The sequence below is a fragment of the Neovison vison genome, chromosome 8 (genome assembly GCF_020171115.1).
Source record: "Neovison vison isolate M4711 chromosome 8, ASM_NN_V1, whole genome shotgun sequence".
Taxonomy (NCBI): domain Eukaryota; kingdom Metazoa; phylum Chordata; class Mammalia; order Carnivora; family Mustelidae; genus Neogale; species Neogale vison.
Window position 1 is genome coordinate 58,983,244 of NC_058098.1, and position 21,461 is coordinate 59,004,704.

At 40.1% G+C, this 21,461-nt stretch overlaps 1 protein-coding gene across 1 annotated transcript in view; it reads right to left on the reverse strand.

Annotated features, from left to right (window-relative positions):
- The window catches only part of RFX8 (regulatory factor X8), a 56,562-nt gene extending 38,122 nt beyond the window's left edge, over positions 1-18,440 (reverse strand). The window contains exon 1 of the mRNA XM_044262422.1: positions 18,369-18,440. Within this exon, the coding sequence (XP_044118357.1) occupies positions 18,369-18,440 (72 nt within the window). The remainder of the gene's footprint in view (positions 1-18,368) is intronic.
- Positions 18,441-21,461: the final 3,021 nt, after the last annotated feature.

A 21,461-nucleotide genomic window follows, 5' to 3' on the forward strand; every position in this document is an offset into this window, starting at 1 on the left:
AATGGTTTAAAGACTTGAGTGTAAGACCTGAAATCATAAAACTCTTAGAAGAAAACATAGGGAGTAAGCATCTTGACATCAGTCTTAGCAATAATTTTTTTTTGATTTGACACCAAAAGCAAAGACAAGAAAAGCAAAAATAAATAAGTGGGACTACATGGAACTAAAAACCTTCTACATAGCAAAGAAAACCATCAACTATTTTGTTGACTTTTTATTTTAAAAGCAACCTACTTAATGGAAGAAAATATTTGTAGATCACATTTCTAATAAAGGGTTAATATTCAAAATATATAAACATACAACTCCATAGCAAAAAAAAAAAATCTGTTTACAAGTGGGCAGAAGATCTGAATAGTCATTTTTCCAAAGAAGACATACAGATGGCCAACGCGTACATGAAAAGATACTCAACATCAGCAGCGATCAGGGAAATGCAATCAAAGCACAATGAGATATCACTTCACACTTGTCAGAATGGCTAATACCAAAAAGACATGTTGCCAAGGATGCAGGGAAAGTAAACCCTTGTGCACTGTTGGTAGGAATGTAAATTGGTGTAGCCACTATGGAAAACAATATGGAATTTACTCAAAAAACTAAATATAGAGCCACCATAATATCCTGCAATTTCACTTCTGGGTATTTATCCAAAGAAAATGAAAGCACTAACCCAAAAAGATATCTGACCCCCTATGTTCATCACAGTGTTACTTATAATAGACAAGAAACGAGACAATCCAAATGTACATTGACATTTGAATGGATAAAGAAAATGTGGTGTGTGTATTCCTCATAATGGAATACTATTCTGCCATAAAAGAGAATAACCTCTTGCCATTTGTAACAACATGAACGCACCTTGGGGATGTTATGCTAAGTGAGGTAAGTCAGACAGAAAAAGACAAATATTGCATGACAGAAAAAGACAAATATCCTCACTTATAGGAGGAACCTTAAAAAAAAAACACTCAAAAAAGCAAAACAGCAGGCTCATAGATACAGAGAACAGATTGTACCTTTTGACTCCAGTTATAAAATAAATAAGTCCTGGGGGTATAATATACAGTTTGATGACTATATTAATAACATTATAGTACATATTTAGAGGTCCCTGAGAGTAGATCTTAAGTCCTCATCCCAAGAAAAAATTTTGTAACTACAAAGTTATTAATATTAAAATATTAACTAGGTTTTACTGTGATGATCATTTTGTAACATATGAGAACATCAAATCAGTATGTTGTATGCTTGAAATTAATGTGACATTGTATGTCAATTACAGAGAAAGAAGAAAGGAAGAAAGGAAAGAAGGAAGGAAGGGAGGGAGGAAAGAAGCTAAGAAGGAAAAGAAATAACAAGAATTAGGTAATAATAACAAGACCTAACCCCTAATAACAAGAATTAGGTAAGCCACAATTTGAATAAGAAAAGGTAACAAACTGACACCAATATTTATTTATTTATTTATTTTTAAAGATTTTGTTTATTTATTTGACAGAGAGAAATCACAAGTAGATGGAGAGGCAGGCAGAGAGAGAGAGAGAGAAGCAGGCTCCCTGCTGAGCAAAGAGCCCGATGAGGGACTTGATCCCAGGACCCTGAGATCATGACCTGAGCCGAAGGCAGCGGCTTAACCCACTGAGCCACCCAGGCGCCCTGAGATGATTTAGATGTTGGAATTATCTGACAAAGATTTTCAAGCGGTCATTATAAAAATTCTCTAACAAGTAGTTATAAATTCTCTTAAAACAATTGAAAAAACAGAAAACCACAAAAAAGTAGAAGTTACACCAAAGAACCAAATGGGAATGATAGAACTGAAAAATACAATGACCAAAATAACAACCATATACATAATACCACGGAAAAAATGATAGATATGATAAAACGTATACCTCAAGGTCAAGAGCAATATACTTAGAGTCATATTAAGTGCTTACTGTGTGCCAGGTCCTATTTCAAACTATTTCAAACATGTGGTATATATACACAATGGATAATATTACTCAGCTATAAAAAAGGATGAGATCATGTCATTTGTCACAACATGGATGGACATGAAGGGTTATTATGCTAAGTGAAGTAAGTCAGATAGAGAAAGAAGTACCATATGATTTCACTTGCATGTGGAATCTAAAAAACAAAACAAATGAATAAACAAACAAAAAGCAGAATCAGAGCTACAAATAGAGCACAAACTGGTGATTGTTAGAGAAAAGGAGGATGAGGGGTGGGCATGATGGGTGAAGGAGAGTGGGAGGTACAGGCCTCCCGTTATGGAATGAATGAGTCACATGGATAAAAGGTTCAGCATAGGAAATATAGTTGACGCATTGTAATAGCCCTGGATGGTGACAGATGGGAACTACACTTGTGGTGAGTGTAGCAGAATGTATAGACTTGTTGAATCACTGTGTTGCACAGTTGAAACAAATATAATGGGCATGCCTACTCAAATTTTTAAAAATTTAAAAAAATCAGATTTCTTCACTTCCCAGCTTAAGACTCTCCAGTGGGGGACGCCTGGGTGGCTCAGTTGGTTGGACAACTGCCTTCGGCTCAGGTCATGATCCCGGAGTTCCCAGATTGAGTCCCGCATTGGGCTCCCAGCTCCACAGAGAGTCTGCTTCTCCCTCTGACCTTCTCCTTGCTCATGCTCTCTCTCATTGTATCTTTCTCAAATAAATAAATAAAATTAAATTAAAAAAAGACTCTCCAGTGGCTCCCTATCACACTCAGAATAACATTCCAACCTCCTTGCCAATACTTAGAGGTCCTACTTGTATGTTCAGATTCCACTCCTCCCACTCTTTTGTTAATTTGCCAAACTCCACCTTCAGATTTCCTTGCTGTTTTTTTGAACTCATCCCTGCCTCCGGCCCTTTGCACTTGCTCGTTCCTCTGCCTGGAATACTTGTCCTCCCAGATCCTCACTTGGCTGGCTGTTTTTTTTCACCTTTCTCTCAAAAGGCATCTTCTCAAAGAGGCCTTCCCATGACTCCATTTTATCATTTTCAGATTAATTTTGCTATTGTTCCATTTTTATTGTTTTATGTCTTCCCCACTAAAACTGATGAGAGGGGAGGCCCTGTTTTCTTGTTTACTGCTTAATCACCAGTAACTAGAACAGGGCCTGACTTATTGTAGGATCTCAAATATTTGTTGAATGAACAAATAAATGAATGGATGAGTTATATAGATTTTATTACCTGAACACTAAAGAAATAAAGGTTTTTTTTGTTTTGAGACCTAATTTTAAAAAATTTTTTAAAAAAGATTATATTTATTTATCTGACAGACAGAGAGAGAACACACAAGCAGGGGGTGGGGCAGAGGGAGAAACAGACTCCCCACTGAGCAGGGAGCCCGATATGGGGCTCTATCCCAGGACCCTGGCATCATGACCCGAGCTTAACCAACTGAGTCACCCAGGCACCCCTGTTTTGAGACCTGATTTTTTAGAGGAATTTATCACACAGGTCCTTGTATAAAAGATACAATAAAGCAGAAGACATTTTCATCTGTATGCTTCATAGATTATTAACAATAGTGTATCATTATATTTCTGTATTTTAAGATATATTTAGTATTTCTAAAACTGTGGAATGGAATCAGTAAGGAAGTTACCTTAAATCTTAGTACTTAAAAAAACTTGCTTAACTGGCCAAGACTTTAGCGTTGATCAATTACTAAATATGTGTTGAGCATGAAAAGCACCTGATCCTGGGCTTATCTTATGGATAAGCCAATGTCACCCTTGTTTGTATCTGTGTCTCCTGGCAGCCCTCCTCTTCCTTGCTGAAGATCAAACATAGTTCTTTTCCCCCCACAAAGACCCATTCTAGACCCTCACTCTGTGTGTGACATGAACCCAGAGATCTCAGGACACTCCTGGCCTCTCACAGCTGCTGGGCGCCGGTCTGGTCATGCTGCGGGACACTCTAAACAGCCTGCTGGGTGATCTGGGGCAAACAAAGAGATGTCGGCTCTAGCCTTTCAGGAGTGTATGGGTCAGCAAGCCAGAGAATACATTTGCACAAGGAGAGTTCTAACCTTAACCGAAATAAGTCTCCTATTTCTTCCCTTCCTTAACTTCTCTATTTTTGTTGATGTAATTTTTCCGTTTTTGTGACTAATCGATGAATAAGACTTTGAAGCAGAAGAGCTGGTTGGAAGAAGAACATAATGACTTTATTTGAGGTTAAGTTTGAGGTTTCAGTGGGACAGGCTGGGCTGAGTCAACCAACCGAAGACCCTGCCTTGAAGAGGTCTTTGAGATCTGCCTCTTTTTTGATTTAGGCGCTCATCATGACCATGGCAGCTTTGGAGCCATCTCTGGGCTGACTCTCTCCTTCCCAATCTAGCTAGGGATGGCTTTGGCGTGACACTTTGTTTAGATTCTATCTGTTAGTAGCATATATTGAAATAAGGAAGTCAAGAGGCAGAGATGATTTGGAGGGAGATTAAAAATGTAGATTTCTGGGGCGCCTGGGTGGCTCGGTGGGTTAAGCCTCTGCCTTCGGCTCAGGTCATGATCTCAGGGTCCTGGAATGGAGCCCCACATCAGGTTCTCTGCTCAGTGGGGAGCCTGTTTCCCCCCACCCCCTCTCTGCTTGCCTCTCTGCCTACTTGTGGTCTCTGTTTGTCAAATAAATAAATAAAATCTTTTTTAAAAATGTAGATTTCTACATACTAAATATGAAGAGCCAATGGATCATGTAAATGAAAATATCCAGCAAACAGCCTGAGAGGAATGGCTGGGAAGTGGGAGAGAAAGGGCCATGGAAAATGACTTAGGAGGGGGAAGTCATCCGTGGGTGTGCAGTGATAGGTGAAAGATAAAGAAGGATGAGATATCTTGGGACCAAGGGGTAGGAAGAGCACCATTGGTTGAGTCTCAGGAAGATGACTGCACTTAAGGGGAGGGGAGCAATAAGGACACAAGAAGGGGTCACTTGAGAAGAAACTGGATAAAGCAGTCTTAAGAGCTATAGGATGTTTTAAGAAAGAAGGGGCCAATTCTGTCATATTTTACCAAGAAGTTGGGAAGAATGAATGAAAAATGGTTTTGGCAAATGAGATGATAATTATAAGGAAAAGTATCCAAGAAAATGAACTGGAAATGCCTTTCTCTGGCCAGTGATGTTGCCAGAGTCTGATATACTGCCCACGTCAAAGCCATGTTGAATGATGGGTATGTTTCCATCCATAAGAAGGATTAGTAGCACAACAGCCAAAAACACAGTTAGAGTCAACTAAAATATGAGTGCTTCTCATAATCATCAGACTGTGACTTATGGCCAAAATACTTAAATGACAGATACTAACCTGTGATACCTTTTTTCACCCAGAAGGTAACAATACTGGGCATAGAAGAAAGAGCTTTTCTTGATACAGATTCCATCATAATGATACCTGAAAAATAAAGGTTATCTTAACGATCATGTCAAACCACTGACATGATTTACAGAAGCCACAGAATAGACTCGCTAATAAAGATCTGAGTTTTACCTACAATGCCATTTATCAGCTCAGTTAGGTAGATTGTTTCATACTATTTCATACACATTAGCTTTAAAATGGGATCATAAATACTCTACTCTGCCTTCCCAGCTTAGACACTCCAATCTCAGAGACACGTGACAGAGAAAGCCTCCTCCTGCCACCGCTGTGAACCTTTTTAAAGCGAAGGGCAGCGACATCCACATTCCCTCTACCGAGAACTAGACTCAGATTCTCACAAACCCAAGAAGGCAGTCAGTTCCTGCTCTGCAGCCCAGGCACTCTGCTGAGCTGGGAAAATGCAGCTGCTTGTCTAGGCTCACAGAAGCAGAGCAAAATTTTTTCAAATGAACTATTACCCAATGTTTAGTTTGGCAAACGTTTCAGCTGTCTTTATTCCCTCGTGGGTAGCAGGCCCTTTTCCTAATTTGGCTTCCATCCCTTCTCACTGATTTTCTGATCTAACTGATTTCTCCTGATTTTTTTGATTTAAAAGAAATAACAATAGTAATTGAGTGACAATTACACCATGATGCACCTGATAACATTGGAATTTCCTTTTGTTTTAAAAATACATAGAGTCTGGGTACCTGGTCTCTGGAAAATAATTCAAATATGCTAATTAGGTAAATACTTAGAAATTTTAGTTCAAAGAATAATTAAAACAGTTCTAGGGGCGCCTGGGTGGCTCAGTGGGTTAAAGCCTCTGCCTTCAGCTCAGGTCATGATCCCAGGGTCCTGGGATGGAGCCCCGCATCGGGCTCTCTGCTCGGCAGGGAGCCCGCTTTCCCCTCTCTCTCTGCCTGCCTCTCTGCTACTTGTAATCTCTGTCTGTCAAATAAATAAATAAAATCTTTAAAAAAAAAAAACAGTTCTATAACTCCATGTGTGTAATTATTTAAATATTTCAACAGACATCTACAGGTCTAAACACTTAAAGTGTTGAAACAAGAAAACACTTTCATATTTTAACAAAATCACTAAGAAAGTAGAGACTAATATTTAGTTCTAGTATCACCCAAATTATTCCAGGCAGTAGGATTCCATGTGAATTATGGGAACTCTTTGGTAGCGTTGATATTTCTATTTTGTTTAGTTTTGCATTTTTGTGTCACCCATTTTGTGATTTTTCAAAATGTTTGTTTATTCTAACATTTCAAATAAAACAAAAACGATAAACCTACCTGGCACTTCCTCTCGTGCCCAGCCTCCGGGTACCGAGATCAGGAAAAACCAAACGCACAAGCTAAAAGAATAAAACAGACTTAAAGCTGCAATTGGAAAACTTAGAAATAAAACTTACAGTTTCTCCTCTTATAAGGTTTCAGTTGTATTTCCCTTTTTTATTATAAAGAAAATATGTGCAAATAAAATTTGAAAAAAATCAGACATGTATAGGGACAAAAATATACCATTCAAAGGAAACTACCATCTAAACCTCAATGTGGTTCAAATGAGGTTTAGTGTGGTTCCTTGCAGTTTTTTAAGATTTATTTTAAAGAGAGAGCACATGCATGGGGGAGGGGAGAGGCTGAGGGAAAGGGAAAAGGAGAGAAGCACACTCCCCACTGAGCCTGGAGCCCATCACAGGGCTAGATCTCAGGATCCTGATAAGGGCCTGAGCTGAAACCAAAAGTCAGTCTCTTAACTGACTGGGCCACCCAGGTGCCCCTTTCCAGTTTTTTTTTTCTTTTCTTTTCTTTTTTTTCCCCCTTCTTTTTCTTTTTATTCTTTTCAAATATTTTATTTATTTATTTGAATGAGAGAGAGAGAATGAGCAGTTGGGAGCAGCAGGGGGAGAGAGGGAGGGAGAGAGACAGAGAGAGAGAGAGAGAGAGAGAGAGAGCAGACTTCCTGCTGAGCAGGAAGGCTGATGCAGGTAGATCCCAGGACCCTGGGATCGTGATCTGAGCCGAAGGCAGATGCTTAAAAGACTGAGCCACCCAGGCGCCCCTCTAGTTTTTTTTTTTTTTTTTTTTTCCCAAGCCTCCATATGTGTATGGATTCTGTGGGTATGCACAGGAAACAACTGGTGTCATACAATCAGCGTGTGCACAGTTTTGCTTTTGACTTTCTCCTCTCTACAGCATACCATAAACATTTCCCCTTGTCATTAAGAATTCTCTAAAAACAAGAAATAGCTGCATAAGAGTCCAGCATGTGAGCTGCCATAATTTAACTATTTTCCTCTTTTTCCAATGTGATAGTCATTTTCACTTTTTATTATTTACTTGTTTACCTTATTTTTTTGTTTTAAAGGTTTTGGTAGCAAATGCTATTAAAATATTGAATAACATACCTACTTCTGACTCAACTTCTCGTCTCCCAGATATGTTTTTGATGTGTTTTGTCAGCACTGACATTATATTTATGACACATTATATTTTTAAAAAATAGAAGCTTATTCCAGTTTCCTAATTAAAAGAGGTTCATGACATGCATGGTATCCAAGTGCATGTCTTGTTGAAAGTGGAAATCCTGGAGCATGGTGGAATCAAAAAATACAGAGCATGGATGGCATGGTGTTTGAAGCAGTCAAGTAATGATTTCCACTATTTTTCTCCAGTTCCCTCCATAATCATTCAGCTTCTGCTTCTTCTTGGTTTCTTGTTACATCCCTCTTTCTTTTTTCCTTTTTTTTTTTTTTTGAAGATTTTAATTTATTTATTTGAGAGAGTGTGAGAGAGTGGGGGAGGAGCAGAGAGAGAGGGAGAAGCAGATTCCCCTCTGAACAGGGAACCTGATCCAGGGGTCTATCCCACTGACCCTGAGGTCATGACCTGAGCTGAAGGCAGACACTTAACTGACTGAGCCACCCAGGAACCCTCCCTCCCTGGCTATTTCTTTTTTTCTTAACTTCTAAGCAGCAGGGTTTAACAGTGGCATGTAATGTTTCTCTTGCCTGGTTCTAGGCCCTACCTCTTCCTATGGGAAGCCACCCAAGCCCGGGTATAGAGGAAGAAAAATGAAGGAACAAGAAAGGCAATTCTTGTACAATTAAACACCAAGGTTATGCGGCCAAATTGAGAGGTTCCTTTAGGGAAGAGGTCCAAAATGTGCAAATGAAGAATAAATGATAAAAGAAAAAGTCAGCAAGTCTAAAAATGCAGAATTAGAAGCCAAAAATTCCTACTTTCAACCACAGATTTAAAAAATTCCATCACCTCTTAAGAAAATCACTTAACACCTTCACTCTATGTGAGCTGTAAAATAGTAGGTACCTAAAAGAATTATTATAAACTATGCAGCAGGCTCAGATTCAAGGCCCTGGGAAATAATCTGGTGTTTTAGAGGGAGAAGCAGAAAGAAATTGCCTAGTTGCCTGGCAGTATAATAATCTGCACATTTTATTTTATTGAGTAATTCCATCCCCAGACTATCCTGTGATTTCATTTTATGATCAGGTTCACCATAGTTAAATTTTAAAACCCACTGAGATAATTATTTCCAAAAAGTGTAATAAGTAAGAAATGTATATATTTAATAGATGGACAACTCACAGAAATTAATGGGAAAACAATAATATTGCAATAGGAAGTAGTCTGGGGATAATATGTATACACACAAGATGCGTAGACCAAACACATGCAAAGGTGCTTACCTTCCCTAACCATCCAATAAGTGCAAGTGGAAACAGCTAAATATAGTTCTTTAAAAAATATATATTTTATTTATTTACTTGAGGGAGAGAGAGCATGAGAAGGAAGAAGATCAGAGGGAGAAGCAGACTCCCCACTGAGTAGGAAGCCCGACGTGGGACTTGACCTCAGAACTCCAGGATCACAACCTGAGCCAGAGGCAGTGGCTTAGCCCACTGAGCCAGGTGCACCGTAAACAGCTAAATATAGTTCTTAACCAACAAATTTTCTAGGTTAAAAATATTAGGGATTTGGTTAAGAATATCAGGAACTGGGGCGCGTGGGTGGCTCAGTGGGTTAAAGCCTCTGCCTTCGGCTCAGGTTGTGACCCCAGGGTCCTGGGATAGAGCCCCGCATCAGGTTCTCTGCTCAGTGGGGAGCCTGCTCCCCCTGCCCCCCCACTTGCACTTGCAATCTCTGTCTTACGAGTAAACGGATAAAATCTTTAAAAAAAAAAAAAAATATATATATATATATCAGGAACTATCATGGGGGCTGAGTATTGGTTACAATGGTCTAGAATCCCTCCTAAGGAAGTTACCACATACAGATGGAGACTTATGGTAGAATAGATAAAAATTATGAACAACCAAAATTTCCAATAAGGGAAACGGTTAAATGAATTGTGGAACATCCAAAAAGTGTTTGAAACTGTTTTACAACATTTATTTCAAAATATTTTAGTGTGAAAATGTTTATGATATTCTAAGTTTAGATAAATGGACATGTGTTTATAAAAGTTAATTATTTCTTGAGTGTTTCCTATGTGCCAGGACCACTCAATTCTTTTTATATGCATTCTCTCATTAATTTCTTAAAGGCATCTCATAAGGCAGGTACTGTTATTAACATTATGAATCGTTTCATTCTACAGTTGATGATGTCGAGGCACAAAAAGATGAAATAACTTGCCCGGGGTTATAACCTAATTAGCTGGATTCCAGGCTTAGTGTTGTTAAAAAGTATACTATATTGCAAAATCAACAACACAAGAAACAAGTATTGGCAAGGTTGTGGAGAAAAGGAAGCCCTGGTGCACTGTGGGGAGGAATGCAAACTGGTGCAGCCATTGCAGAAAACAGTATGGAAGTTTCTCAGAAAGTTAAAAATAGAACTAGCCTATGATCCAGTAATCACACTACTAGGTATTTACCCAAAAAAACAAAAACAAAAAAGACCCCAAGAATTTAAAAAGATATATGCACCCCAATGTTTACTGCAGCATTATTTATAATAGCCAAGCTATGGGAGCAGCCTAATAATGGAATATATTATTCAGTGACCCCTGAAACAAATAATACATTATATTTTAATAAAAAAAATGAAATCTTGCCATTTGCAATGACTTGGATGGAGCTAGAACGTATAATGCTAAGCAAAATAACTCAGTCAGAGAAAGACAAATACCATATGATTTCACTCATAGGTGAAACTTAAGAAACAAAACAAGCACAGGAAAAAAGAGAGAGAGACAGACAATACAAGAAACAGATTCTTAACTGTAGAGAACAAACTGATGGTTATCAGACGGGGGGTGGGTAGGGGGTTGGGGAAAAGAGGAATAGGAATTAAAGAGTATACTTATGATGAAAAAATGACAAAAATTACCATATTACATGTTGTCTTTCTGTCTATCCACCTGTCCATTTACCTCTGGCCCACCTATCCATACATCAATCTTTTAATCCACTCATCCACGTAGTATCTTTACAACAGGATGAGACATGAACACAACAGACATCAGATAGCAAAGTGAATTGTGAGACACGCATTACAGGGGACTTGTACACTCAGGCATTTGGCTAAAATTGATTTTTTAAAACCCTAATAAGTCCTCAACTCAAACCACTCACGATGAAATAGAGAGAAGAAGAGATCTAAGGGGATTTCTTGTGTCAAGACAACCTTCTTACTTGAGAAGGGTGTGTGAGACAGAGCGTGACTCAATCATCTCAGGTCTAGCAGAAGAAGGTGCACAGACTCATTTGAACTCTTTGGGAGGCCCCCATTGGTAGTGACTATGGCATAGGACTCCTAATAGAGTATAGACACGCTGGCCGGTGCACTTGGTGCACAGGCAGAGGAGAGCTGCTACCACCCTGGTTTCAGCCGGGGCAACCACAGGCTGTTTAGACCAAGAATGGCTGAGTAGTTCCTATGGCCATAAGCGGTCTACATGTGAGAAAGAGCTGACATGTGGGAGAGCCCGGACTCTGTCCAGCAAAAGGCCCCCAGAATGGACAGTCAAGCTACAGAAAGAGTCATTCACCAACACAAGGAAACAAAGGGACCAGGCAACAAGAGTCTGCCTGGCCTCCAAAGTGTGAAGTTGAGCAATAGGAACCTTCCAGCCATTTTTATCTCCCCTGCTTCCAGAGGGGTAAAACTCCCCAACATGTTTTGGGGAGGAGGGATAGGGAGGGAAGAAGCAGCCCCAATGTCTAGTTCTTCACAAGCAAGAAACCATCCTGGAGGAGATAAGAAAAAGATTACACTTTAAACCTAATTCAGTTTTGATATTATACAGAACTGGACATTCTAAGCATCAGACTGATACTGTGTAGTAAATCAAGAGTGACAACAGAGTGACAATCATGCAAGGACTAGAGTGGTCACACTTTGTTCTCACCTGCTCATTCAGGAGTGAAGGAAGAACCACCCAATGAGCAGGTTCAAAGAACCATGGGAAATGAAGGCAAAATCACTGTGTGATTAGTCCCTTAGCTCCTGCTGGTCACATGTGTGTGCATGTGTGTGCAAGCATGCAAATAAACTATATGTGTGTGGCTACAGCTCTGGAGAATGAGGCTATAGCCAGTATTTACCTTCCTCTTTTTATAGTCTTCCCTAATTTTTACACTTTCTATAAAGGGACTGTAATACGTTTATAATCAGAAAAACATCAGTAAAATGTTATTTTTAAAAAGGAAGTCAGTGTTATGGAAATTCCCTAATCCATGTGAGATATCGCTTGCACCAAGAATGAACACTACCCATCATATGCCCAGGGCTGCCAAAAAGAGCAAGAAACATTCCGACATCTGCACAGGAACTTGATGTGGAATCTGGAATCAACTCCATTCCCAGGGGAAGAGGGAGGAAATGAGAATTGGGTATTTTGTTGTTTCTCTTGTAAACATGGTTTGGGATCATATCCTTTTCCCCTTCCTCTCCCTAGTCCATTAGTCACAAATTCGGCAGTAAGGGTCCCTTCCCAACAGGGGCTCCACTAAATGGCCTGTTTTTCAGGCAAACCCCAGCGAGAACTGAAAGTTCGTTGTCTTGAAGAATGGACTCTGAGGCAAGTATTAAGATGAAAAAATGCTAAATAAATGCCCCATTGCTACACACTTGAGTCTCTTTTTAAGTTTTCCTTTGGAATGCTCTGCCATGAGACTACCCTACAGGTAACACATCTTATAAGAAACTCTGAAAAAGTTTTTAAAAATAGGCTTTGATTTCTTAGAAAAGGAAATGGAGATCTTACAGACACTAAACATGTCATGCTCAAGTCACACTATTTCCATCTGATCAAGCTGCTGGGCAGGTAGATAAGGAAGGCGCTGTAGAGCCAGGCTACCCAGGACTGGGTCCCCTTGAGGAAGTGTCCCAGGCTGCCTTGTGATGAAATGACCAGGTGTGGGCTGACTGATAAGCTAACCGAGGGAATGCCTGGCTGGCTGGAAAACCTTATTCAGGGACATCTTGCAAGCACAGAGTGTACTCCATGTCTTGCATGTACTCCTATTGCTTTCATTTCTTGAATGAAGGATAACAGATATGCATTTCAAATATGGGAAAAGACTGGATGACCTACAATATTCAAGAAGATACTGGGAACCAGAACTGCAGATTGAAACTAAGAAGCTAAAACACAGGAATAAGAGTGGCCAAGCCTAGGTTCAAATAGTTACCTGTGTAACAACAATAATCTGAGAATAATACTTTATATTTATGTAAATACAAAGTACAAATACTTTGTATTTAACTCATGTGAAAAATACTTAAGGGTATTTCTGTTGACCACAACCTTAAAATGAAACCAACAAAGTGTCTTGGAAGGATAAAAGCCAATAGTAGCCCTCTTCCCCTCCCCCATAAAAACAAGAGCCCTTGTCATCTGAGCACTCCTAAGGCACTGGGTTGTACCCTTGGGGCTACCTACATTTTAAGAAGAACATCAGTAAATTGAAGTCATAATGAAACAAGTGGGCAGGAAGGTAAAAATTTGGGAGCTGAGGAATATTCAATGTGGAGAGGGGAGACAAGGAGATGTAAAACATTGGTTCCAATATATTTGAGCAGCTGCTATAGTAGAAGACTCTCCTAAGTATTTTATTATTACCAAAAGTTCAGGACTTCCACCAATGACTCCATTTCAGGGATGAAGATTTTGGCTAGAGGAGTGGATCTAAAAATGTAAATGTTTTGGAAACAACACTGGAATCCATAGAATTGCTTGTGGGAGGATAATCTGGAGCGGTCACTTTGGAAAATAGTTTGGCCCCATCCCCAGACATCATAGTCCCACACCTCCTTCGCCTGCAAGGTTCATCTCTGGACATAAACGCCTAAGAGAACATCTTCATGTGCATAGTAGGAAATACACACGTGAGCATTCACAACAGCAAAATCTGGAAATAACCCAAATGCATATTAGTAGGACAGCAGATGAGTAAATTGGAAAATATTACACAATGGTCAAATGAATCTAAGATGAGTCTTAATACAATATTAAGTGGACAAAGTCCCAAAGATGACAAATAACATACCCCTTTTTAAAAAGTTGAGCAACAAAAATTTAAAATATGCTTTTTAGAAATACATATATGAAATAAGTTAGATGAAAGTCAAATAGGATCTTACAAATGAACCTAAAAAGCAAAACAATAACAAAACAAGCTCACAGATACAGAAAACAGGTTGGTGGTTGGCAGAGGCAAGGGGCATGTACTGGGAGTGGGCAAAGGGGGTAAAGGTGGTTAAAGGGTTAAAAAACACACACAAATGCACTAAAACTTCTTTTTTGATGGTTCTCACCAGTGGGGCAGGGCAGGGAGATGGGATATGGGGCAACTGGTGTGGTGCTTCATTTGGGGTGGTAGGCTCACAGATGTTTACCACATTGTTGACAAGAACTAAACACCTAGATGGAATTAGGCCATGCATAAACCCATGATGACAGTGTGTCATGAACTAATGCAGTTCTGTCCACCCGAGGGCCACCAAAAAGAAGGAGAAGGCACACATAAAAAGGAAGACTGAAGGGACGGATGGAAGATACTGAATCGGCATAATTGTGGCCCAGTCAGCAAGCCCCTGGTTACCCATATCATTTCAGCCCAAGCCAGATGGCTACCCAAAGTAGTATGGCTGTGCAGATTGTGAGCTGCCCCAAGGTCCCTGAGGAGGAGTCGAGCAGGTTCTCATCAGCCTGTGCTCTACTTGCCAAGCAAGATCCTGGGGCAGGACTGTGTTTGCCCAAAGGAAGAACACAGAAGTTGCTGCCCCATCACCCAGCTTTATACCCCTTGACTGTCTCTGCCCAGAGAGTGCATTTTGTTCTCATTAAAGTTCCAGCCAGAGGTACTTTCAAAGGGATCTTACACTGAGTTTGGAGGTGGACCAGGTGACTTCCAAGCTCTCTTTGAACTCAAGGATATTTTTGAGAAATAACAAGTGGAAAGAGGTCTGATCCACAATTCAGGAGACATTGGAAGGGCGCAAAATTCGCCATCCAGAAATGAATCGCTTTGGCATGTGGATAATTTTAGGCTAATTAAAAAAAGACTTTATTTATTTGTTTCAAAAAAAAGAGACAGCAAGAGAGGGAACACAAGCAGGAGGAGTGGCAGAGGGAGAGAAGCAGACTTCCCGAAGAGCAGGGAGCCCGATGTGGGGCTAGATCCCAGGACCATGGGATCATGGCCCGAGCCATAGTCAGCTGCTTAAAGACTGAGCCACCTAGGCACCCCTTGGCTGATTATTTTTAAGAAATAGAAGGCTCAGGAAGAACGTTTGACCTTTCCCCTAATTGCTAAAAGAATTTAGATGACCTGCTATCTTCTAAAGGAGGTATCACTGTACAACTATAGTATAATATAAAAGAGGTGTGGAAGACAAGAATTTAGCAAAATCTATTTGTTAAAATTCCTCTCATTGTTTCTGTATGGCCCAGCTAACATTTGCTTACCAAACATTAACTATTTTTCATTTTCCTATGAATTGCATTCCTTCCCTTTTGAAGTCCCACTTTCCTACCCTCTTCTCCTTGGCTCTGGATGGTATAGAAACTTCAACTGCCTGACTGCCAGGTAGAACATAGTGAGCCCCCATGCATACAGAATTAAATTTGATTTTCTCCTATTAATTTGTCTCTTGTCAATTTAAATCTTAGGCCAAACAAAAGAATCTGGAAGAGTATAGGAAAATTTTTTTCCCCAAAACACCACCCAAGCATTGCGACTAGTTGAGCGATCCTCAGCCTTCACTGGTGCTGGTTTGTTTTCTTGACTTCTAATGCTACCTGCTTCAGCCAATGGCTGTCACACAAGACAAAACATCAAAAATGCCAACTGTTTCCTCCCCACCCATAGGTCTTTCCTGCAGGCCTCTCTTGCCCACAGACTGTTACAGTATTTGTCACTGGGGTGGAAGGTCAGGCATAGTATCATGGAAAGCACCATCCAAGCAGCCATAATGAGAAATCAGGAAGCCAGTGAAAGAAGCTGGCTTCTGGGAAGGGGCATGGAGCAGGCCAGTGGAGAGAAGCAGAGACCCAGTGGTTTAAGGATATACTAGAGAGAAAGGAAGGAGATGGCCTGGTGACTTAGAATCTAGTTGTGAGCTCTCTGGGATGGGAATCACCCATTCATGGTGATTTGGATTGGAATCATTCACTGGTGATTCCAATCACTGCACAATTGAAATGTGGCTGGTCCAAACTGAGATGGGCTCTACATGTAAAATACACACCTGATTTTTGAGATTTGGCATGAAGAATAAAAAATAACTCAATGATTTTATAATATTGATTCCAAGTTGAAATAGTATTTTGAATATTTTTGATATTTTTGATTAAATTTTGATTTTTTTATTAAATTTAAAAATAATAAAAAATTAATTTCATCTTTTAAAACTCTTCAAAAATGAGGATACTAAGATATTTTAAATTATATCTGTGGCTCCTAGGGTTGTGGATATTGGGGAGGGTATGTGCTTTTGGGTAGATTGGAGGGGGAGATGAACCATGAGAGACTATGGACTCTGAAAGACAATCTGAGGGGTTTGAAGTGGCGGGGGGGTGGGAGGTTGAGGTACCAGGTGGTGGGTATTGTAGAGGGCACAGCTTGTATGGAGCACTGGGTGTGGTGAAAAGATAATGAATACTGTTTTTCTGAAAATAAATAAATTGAAAAAAAATTATATCTGTGGCTCCCATTATATTTCTGTTAAACAGCAATGGACTAGACTCCATTGCCTAAACTTTACAATGGTATTTTACAATAATATTTCATGAGATATCCCTTTTACAATAGTATTTAATGAGATATCCCTTTTCTTTTAAAAAAAATTCTCCTTTTAACTAATTTCCAGATGTTGTCTGCATATTTCTAAAAACTGGCTGGAAATGTGCCTTGAAAATAAATACAACTTTATAATTGGAAATTATTATTGTTACTTTAATAATGATCAAGTCCTATGATTCTATTAATTACTTCCATCAACAAATCCCACTGGCTCTGTTTCCCAAATATACCCAGAGTTTGATCTCTATTTCCCTGCCCACTCTCTGCACACCTGGCTCCTCTTGCCTCCCTGATCTGACTTCAAGGTCCTGAGGACCATCCTGGTTCTCTCCCTGTACTCCTCCCTCCAGCTGTTGCAGCTTTCTTGCTGTTTGTGCTTCTTCTTTCCTCAGGGCCTTTGCACTGGCTCTGCCTGCGTTACTCTGTTCATATCCACATACTCACTACATTATCTCTTCAAAGTCTGGACTCAAATGTTACTTGTGAGGGAGACCTTCCCTGTTTGCCTTCCCTAAAATTGCAACTCTTACACACACACATACTCCTTATCTCCTGTTCTATTAGTCCCCTCAGCATTTATCTACTCTCGTATACTATGTATTTTATCTTTTGGATCTGTCTCCTCCGGCTATAATAAATTTAGTAAGGGCAAGAATTTTTCTGTCTTGCTCATTATTGTATTCCCAGCATCTGTAACAGTGCCTGGCATAGAGCAGCCGTTCAATAAATATTTGTTGTATGCGGAGGGTCTCTGTAGACTATTCTTGTGCTAATAAGTGTTTGCTGTATCTTATATAATCTACACAAAACTCCTGACAAAGCTCTGAACCTCCAGAGGAGGTATTTGATAGTCAGTGAATTCTCTAAGTACAGACAAATTGTAGGAGCACCAGCTCTCTGATGCTACGAGTGGCTCTTGGAGTTCATGTGGTGCTGAATGTTGGCATTTCTTTTTTTCTTTTCTTCTTTTTTTCTTTTTTTAAGATTTTATTTATTTATTTGACAGAGAGAGACCACAAGTAGGCAGAGAGGCAGGCAGAGAGGGAGGGAAGCAGGCTCCCCGCTGAGCAGAGAGCCTGATGCAGGGCTTGATCCCAGGACCCTGAGATCATGACCTGAGCCGAAGGCAGAGGCCTAACCCACTGAGCCACCCAGTCGCCCCTCTTTTTTTCTTTTTTTAAGACTTACTTATTTTAGAGAGAAAGTGAGCATGAGCGGGAAGGGCAGAAGGATTGGGGAGAGAGAATCCAGAGCAGACTCCCTGCTGAGCATGGGGCACAACATGGGGCTCCATCTCACCGACCTGAGCCAAACACCTGCACCAAAATCAAGTCAGACTTAATTTACTGTACAACCCAGGCACCCCAAGTGTTGGCATTTCTATGCAGGGAATAATGGCCCAGCAAACCTGACTGGATTTTGGAATATTTGGAGCTGCCACAGTTGTATTTTCTTGGGTACCACTCATTCCTTACCTTTTCTGTCCCCTCACTGTGAAGCGTGGACAAAGGACAGAATGGCTTTTCAAGGAAGATGAAGGAGTATATTAACCATCTGGTTGGCTTCCCAGAGTGAAGCCAATTATTCCCACTGAGAACCCATCAGACGCAAATCAATTTTAATATTGCCTCATCAATTCACTTGCATACTTTTTTATTTTTTAACTGAGTACTGTATTTTTATCTTCACAACCTACCTTCCCAAATGTGGCTGGATTGACTTGGTTCTGAGCATTTTGACCACAGGTTTCCACATAAATCTCATACATCAGGCAGCGAGGCACACTGTACCCTTCACAGATACAGAAATTGTCAACCAACCTGGGGGAGAGAAAGAAAAGGCAGAAGAAATTGGTATCAGTTTCTCTAGGGTGGAAAATTCTGATAAGAATCAATAGGTGTGGGATCCAAGGAAATGAAACCTGTTTAAGTCAATGAATGCAAAGGCTCACCAACCAGCATCAACAATGTACCTTTTTGTTCTCAGCCTAGAGATAAGTATATTGACTGTGGGTTTTTTTTTTTTAAAGTATATCTTTAATTTTAATTCCAGTATCAGTAACATACACTGTTAATAATAAGTTTCAGGTGCACCATATAGTGCTTCAACAATTCTTTTTTTTTTTTTTTTAAGATTTATTTATTTGACAGAGAGAGATTACAAGTAGGCAGAGAGGCAGGCAGAGAGAGAGAGAGGAGGAAGCAGGCTCCCTGCAGAGCAGAGAGCCCGATGCGGGACTCGATCCCAGGACCCTGAGAACATGACCTGAGCCGAAGGCAGCGGCCTAACCCACTGTGCCACCCAGGCGCCCAGTGCTTCAACAATTCTATACATTACTCAGCATTCATCATGGTAATTGTACTCTTCGTCTCCATCACTTAATTCATCCAGCACCTGCCCCCTTCCCTCTGAAACATCAGTTTATTCTCTATAATTAAGAGTCTGCTTCTTGGTTTGTCTCTTTACTTTTCCCTTTGTTCATTTGTTTTGTTTCTTAAATTCCACATAGGAGAAAATCATATGGTATTTGTCCTTCTCTGACTTATTTTGCTCAACATTATACCCTCTAGCTCCATCCAGGTCATTGCAAATGGCAAGATTTCATTCTTTTTTAGGGCTGGGTAATATTTCATTTGTATATATATACCACATCTTCTTTATCCATTCATCTATTCACGGTTACATGGGCCGCTTGCATAGTTTGGTTCTTATAAATAATACTGCAATAAACAGGAATGCATGTATCCCTTTGAATTAGGGTTTTTGTCTTTTTTTGGGTAAATACCCAGTAGTGTGCTTACTAGATGATAAGATAGTTCTATTTTTAACTTTTTGAGGAATCTCCATATTGTTTTCCAAAGTGACTGTGCCGGTTTGCATTCTGATTTTGGGTCTTTAGATAATCAACATGTTGGGCTTTTTTGTTTGTTTGTTTGTTTGTTGCTTGGTTGGTCTGCTTTTGTTTTTGGTATGTAGGCATATTAAAATGAAGCCTAAATTATTAACTCAGCAGACACTGTCTGCTGTAAAAGTTGCAGCCAAGATCTCTGTAGCTATGAAGTGATTATTTACTAGCTATACAATCCTTGTAGGCTTGCCAGTCCCTGTAGGCTTATGACCCAGGGCCCATGTGCAATGCTTTGTCTCCCTCCCCCAGTTGTTTACACAATTTTAAAATCTGAGTCATTTAGGGCAAGCCACGATATTTTGGTTCTTTAAACTGAAAGAAGATGTAAAATGCAAGACACCAAGTTATAGGCAATACACTTTCACTCTCCAGCTGAGTGGCATTTATATGTGATCTGGAGCATTCTGGGCCTCTGCTCAGGGTGGGGTCTTCAACTGATCAAGTGCTCCCACACTTGGGGGGAGGTGGCAGTCCCTTGGCAATGAGGAGTTCTTCCTGGGGCTCACAGCCCACAGCCAGCCCTGTGGGGACAGCTGTGTCCCTGTTCCTGCAACTGGTTTGCGTGTGGGGCAAAAAGTGGGGAAGACTGACATCAGAAAGTGTGGTCCTCAGTCACAGTTGATCCCAGCCCTCCCTTTACTGGTTGAGGAGAGACGCTCAGAGTTCCCCTCATTCTTTTAGAGAAATATACAGAGCAAGCCAATAAAATTTTTAATCACAGAAGAATTTTTTAGTAGGACATTTACCAATATGTCTCCTTTCTCATTGATGATAAGCAGTTAATTTTCTGGGATGAGGCACATGGAGGCACAAATCTACTTTCCCTCCGAGCTAAAGACACAATTGTTGACCCCAATGACTTCCTAGTAAAAGGAAAAACCAACTCATGGGAGGTGGGGGGAATCTTTGGCTCTGTATACTGAGGTATACCAATTACCACAGGTCAGGCACCTTAAAACAACAGAAATTGGTTTTCTCACAGTTCTGGGGGCTGAGAGTCCAAAATCAAGGTGTTGGTAGACCTGGTTCTTCCCAGAGGCTCTGAGGGGAAAGTGTTGTATGCTCCTTTCCTGGCTTCTGGTGGTCACCGGACATCCTTGGCTTATAGATGCGTCACACTTAGTCTGCCTCCATCTCCACCTAGGCTTCTCTTCTCTGAGCATCCTCTCCTCTTCTTATGAGGACACCAGTGATTAGAGCCCAGCTAAATCCAGTATGATGTCTTCTTAATTAATTATATCTGCAAAGACTCTGTTTCCAAATAAGGTCACATTCTGAGCTTCCAAAAAGATATGTATTTTGGAGAGGCACTATACATCGCAGTACCTGGCCAGGAGGTATTTTCCAAGGGTCTCCTTGACATCGTTGTGAGAACATGCCATACTTTACCATGGTTTAAATATAGCTGCTGTGGCACCAATTATTTGGCTCCGGGTTGAAAGAGGATGATGTCTCTTGGTGGGGAGGGGAGAGGCAAATTCATACAACTAGGTGATTTTTATATTTCTTTTGTTAAGAAACCACTCGTTGATAGATGAAAAGCCTATGCTTGAAGTATTACAAAAGATAGCTACACTTGGGGAGCTGCCAGAAAATGTGATAGATGTTAAGCTCAAACTCACTGTGGTTTATTTATAGCTACTACTGATTTAGTCATGGAATGGTCTCCTTAAAAAAGAAACATGCAAAATACTCACTCCTTAAAATGAACTCTAGTTAAAATTTTTGCCAACCCTTCTTCCTTGTCACAGAAATTCATTTGTTCTAAGCCTCTATGAACTGTGTCTTTCTCTTTCAGAATGACATTACTGAGTCAGCCTGTTATCTGGGTACACAAGGCCAAATAATACTATCAGTAAGAACAACAATAAAGGTCTGGGA